At 34.5% G+C, this 5,258-nt stretch overlaps 1 protein-coding gene across 1 annotated transcript; it reads left to right on the top strand.

Annotated features, from left to right (window-relative positions):
* Positions 3,656 to 4,928, top strand: LOC104711362 (probable carboxylesterase 12). The gene has a single exon (XM_010428063.2). It carries the CDS (start codon positions 3,800 to 3,802, stop codon positions 4,769 to 4,771), a length of 972 nt encoding a protein of 323 aa, XP_010426365.1. The 5' UTR covers positions 3,656 to 3,799; the 3' UTR covers positions 4,772 to 4,928.

The raw sequence follows: 5,258 nt of genomic DNA, 5'->3' as shown, positions 1-5,258 counted from the left end.
AAAAACCTAAAAAAAAAAAAAAAAAAATGAGTTTGTAGGAATGTATTTTTGGGTAATTGATGAAAAATTGACAAAAGTATTACTTATGAAATTATGACATATAGGATATTTTTGGATTTCCAAAATTTTTGTAGATGTTAACTGATTATTTTTATTGTTAAATTAAAAATACTAACCAATATGCATATTATCTCATATAAATATTATGTTTGTTATTAAATTTTTATTTCTAATAGATAAAGAAGTGAATTATGGTTTTACGATGAAATAGATAGTTAAATGTGATTACTAAACTGATGTCTAATTGTGATAACCCGTCCCGTTGACCCTACTAGCCCACTGCTAGCTTGTCCCCATAGGTCCGAAGCTAGCCCTGCAAGGCATCGATCATAACCCCTCACTGTGGACATCCAAATCCATCAGTAGGTTATTGGTGCGTCAGGCGTTTCTCGAACCCTGGTCCCCACCCTTTAACAACCTTCCCACATGACAAGCTGTCACCAATTGAGCTGCAGATCAATTGGTGATAGCTTGTCCTGTGGGAAGGTTGTTAAAGGGTGGGGACTAGGGTTTGAGGAATGCCTAGCGCACCAATAACCTACTGATGAATTTGGATATCCACAGTGAAGGGTTAGGATCGATGCCTTGCAGGACCAGTTTGGAGTCCTTTGGAATGGCTAGCGGGGGCTAGCAGGGTCAACAGACGGTCCGTTGGGGCAGCTAGCGGGGGACTAGTGAGGTCCACGGGACAGATTGTTACACTAACAATGAAATATATTTTAGACTAATTTTTTCCAAATATTAATATGTATCATTTAAAAAAAATCATTTAATAATATTAGTTATTTTTTTATGTTTGATTTTATAATTTCAAAACATGTATTTTTGTAATGCATATGTCAAAACATAAGATAATTCGAAAAAATTATAATTTATAGGAATGAATCTTTAGTTATTTGATGAGAATGTCTCTATATCTTCATGTATGTTTTTATTTTATAATTTCACTCATTTGAAATTGATTATGACATGAGGTAAAATTAGTACTTATGAGATAACTTCATAACAAATGTATCTTAAATAATGTTGATTCAGTTTTTTTGCGAATTATATTTTTTTAATTTTTATTTGTATTTTCAATTCTTACTAAGATATAGATTTGATATAATGTATTAATTGTGTTTGATATAAAATATTTATTTTTATGTATTAAGATGAAATGTGTAATTAAACTTAAAATATAGTTTATTATGATGGTATAGATATTTAAATGGTACTCTCTGTCTTATAAGAGTTTTTGGGTAAAAATACAAAGATTAATAAACAATAAATATTATGTTATTTATAAACCTTCAACAAATAGAAAAATATACTGCATAGTTCAAATAGTCATAAATTGTTATATCAATAAAAATTGTACATAGAAATTTGAGAAAATATTATAAAATAGAGAAAAAAAAGCCTTGAAACTTTTATACAATGGAAGAGAGAGAGAGAGTATTAAAATGAAATATGAGAGGTTCATATTCAATATCAAAATATCATAAGATAAAATCTAAAAACATGTATATTACTCAATTATTCTCAATAATTTTTTAAAATTTTTATCTGCGTTATTATGCGCGCCTTATCTTATCTAGTATATATATATATAGCAGAGAGGAGAAAATATCTTCTTTCATTACAGTAAAAAGTTTTTTCCTATTATTTTTCACTTACGGTTAATTATTGATTTAATACACAAAATAAGTGTTTTTACACAAGAATCGCAACTCTTGGACATGTTGATTATTTCCAAGAATGGAAATTGAAAAAAATATATATATTACAGCAACAATGATTTGAATAATCCAGAAGAAAAATTAAGTCATTACTATCAGATCTGAGTTTCATTAAGATTTTGAAACCCTAGCAGAACATATGCTTGTGATACAAAAGAAAGCTCTAAAAGATAAATGGGTCAACAATAGAGAGAAACAAAAAAGAATGACGAGGAAATCAATCCTCCATAGCCAATCCTCGCCGTAGATGTTTAGACGCTTGGTATGCAAGTAAGCATAGTATGCCGAGTTGGTGTCCATCTCGTCGATTTGGTCACCAAAAGATGCCGAGTCGGCCTTCTCCATGATTGAGTCATATTCCTCAGTTTGATAATAATTTATTTGGACTCCATCACGAATGATGACCGGGACTTTCCAAGGACGGAGAGCCTCTGAAGCACCCACAAAAAGCAAGACAACGAACACAATGAAAAAAAAGTTGCTTACTCCCAATTTAGTTGACATTAATTTTTGTTGTAGATAAGGGCTATGATGTAGAAAAAGATCTCGAGAGAATAGTTTTGTGATTTGAAATATATGTCGTGTGTGTTTTATATATATAGAGGTTGGACGTATAAAAACCGACCTTTATTTCCTTTAGTAATTAGGAGACATATTTTAATTATTAGTATTTTGTTTTCTCCTAAATCCACATGAAAAAACCTAAAAAAATACTAAATCAAAACATGTTTAATTTGATTGTTTTAATGTTTTGCAACAGAAAACATTTAAATTGTTTCACCCTTACGTACAGATGACGTCTAGTCTATCCTGAACTACGTTACGTACAACACATCTCTCCATTGTATCGGCGCAAGAAGAGATGTTGAGAAATTAATCGAAGCAACAACGATGTAATATGTGCATCAGCAAGTAAAAGTATGTATATTCAAGGAGTTTGGTTGGGGTCATTGACTGATAAATTGTTTGTTGTTTTGAGCTTTTTTTTTTTGTTGTATTATATATTTTCCACACATAAATATTGCAAATACAAAACATTTTCAGATACAGTAATACAAAATATTTACTATCTCAATCCCTAAGCCCCTAAAAGACGGTGGAAAAAAATTACAGATCATATGAAGGACACATAAGGCTCCATGAAATTGACATATGCTTCAAATGTGTGAGGATCAGATCTCGACACATCAATAACATGGAATTCCTTTTCTATGATGATTGAAGCCAACATAAAAATAAAAAAAATATCTCCATTTTTGGGATTTGTGAGTATTTGAGATTACCAAAATATTGATAGTGATATAATAAAACATTCTTATTTTGTTACACATATACAACCATATATTTACATGTAATATTTTGTCAAAAAATATATATGTGTCCATGTAATTTTTAATTTATTATTTATAGTATCAACTATAAAAATCTGGAAGCAAAATGAATGTTCAAAACTTCAAATATAGGATAGGTAGGACAAAGGCTGCAAATGGTTGCACGGTTAAAAAGATTGAACAGGTTGAATAAAATTATTTAACCAATTTTCACCATTTGCATTGTAAAGGTTGAAGAGGTTGGAAAAAACTATTCAGCCCGTTCAACCCAAAAAGTTGAAAAAATAAACTAATCTTACAACAAAAATCTTCAACTTGTTCAACCATTATTTTGGAGATAAATGAGTTGAATATTATTCAACCCAATTTTATTCAACTCATATTTTCAATTTTGTTCAATTTTGTGCATCCATTTGCAGCCAAAATAGAAAAAAGAAAAAGAAAATAAAAACCAAGGAAAACAGATGCACCCGTAGAACACCATGTCTCACTCACCTAGTCAACAACTTACATGTGTGCTTTGAATTGTGTTGTGGTACACATATCTGCCGTGTACAAATCAGTAACTCCAATAGAGACTATAGAGTTAAAGGTTTCACTATTCTCACTCTGTATAAAGAACCCTCTCTCACACACACCATACACTCTCGAGCCTCAATCTTATCATATCTCACCGACCAATCAATCATGGATGCCGAGATCGCCTTCGACTTCTCTCCGGTGCTCAAAATCTACAAGAGTGGCCGCATCGAGCGACTCATGGGCGAAACCACCGTGCCACCTTCTTCCGACCCACAGAACGGTGTCGTTTCCAAGGACGTCATTCATTCTCACGAAAACAACCTCTCCGTCCGCATTTACCTCCCAGAGAAAGCCGTCACCGACGGTCAGAAACTCCCTCTCCTCGTCTACTTCCACGGCGGAGGGTTCATCATCGAAACAGCTTTCTCTCCGACTTACCACAATTTCGTCACGGCGGCTGTCTCTGCCTCGGACTGTGTAGCCGTCTCTGTTGATTACCGGCGTGCGCCAGAGCATCCGATTTCAGTTCCGTTCGATGATTCTTGGACAGCTCTGAAATGGGTATTCACCCATATCTCCGGATCTGGTCAGGAAGATTGGTTAAACAAACACGCTGATTTCAGCAAAGTGATCCTCTCCGGAGACAGCGCCGGAGCTAACATCGTGCATCACATGGCGATGAGAGCTGCGAAAGAGAAACTCAGTCCTGACTTGAACGATACAGGTATCTCTGGAATCATCTTGGTCCATCCTTACTTCTGGTCAAAGACACCAATCGACGACAAGGACATCAAGGATGAAACGTCGAGGATGAAGATCGATTCGATTTGGAAGATGGCTAGTCCCGATAGCAAAGATGGATCAAATGATCCGTTGATTAACGTGGTGAAGTCAGAGTCGGTGGATCTGTCCGGGTTGGGTTGTGGTAAGGTTTTGGTGATGGTGGCTGAGAAAGACGCGTTGGCGAGGCAAGGTTGGGGTTACGCGGCCAAGCTTGAGAAGAGTGGTTGGGAAGGAGAGGTTGAGGTGGTGGAGAGTGAAGGAGAGGAACATGTTTTTCATTTGACGAAACCTACTTGTGACAAGGCTCTTGAAGCCATGCATAAATTCTCAAGGTTTATCAAGGGAGACAAATAGCTTTTGTGATCCAGTGAATAATTTGGTACTGTTTAGTTGTGTCACTCAGTTTCTGTAAATGTTTCCAGTGATTATGCATTTGGGCTGCAACAACAACACAATAAACATTTTAAAATTTTTAATATTTAGTAAGAGATGTTTAAGAAACTTCATAATACGCAAGATGGTCATAATTTGTACTGTTATCCACCGTACCCAACTCCTGAATAACCGAACTCTCAAGATCAAGCACAAGCCTTCAACGAGTTTATTGTTCCCTGTATCAATTATCACCTAAAGACTAGACAATTCTATGCATCTTAGTGCAAAATGCTCTGAAGAGTAACTTCACTAAACAACTATCATTGAGGATTCCTGATCTAAGAACATCTTAACTCAAAACACACTATCTGAATAAGCTTACTAAATAGTCAAAATGGACGAAGAAGATGAAAACCCTAAATTCCAATACCACTGAATCCCCAATGCTTACGTAAAAAATGGATAC

The sequence above is a fragment of the Camelina sativa genome, chromosome 9 (assembly GCF_000633955.1).
Source record: "Camelina sativa cultivar DH55 chromosome 9, Cs, whole genome shotgun sequence".
Classification (NCBI taxonomy): Eukaryota; Viridiplantae; Streptophyta; class Magnoliopsida; order Brassicales; family Brassicaceae; genus Camelina; species Camelina sativa.
The sequence above is the reverse complement of the archived record's forward strand: the minus strand, read 5'-3'. Positions and strand labels throughout refer to the sequence as shown.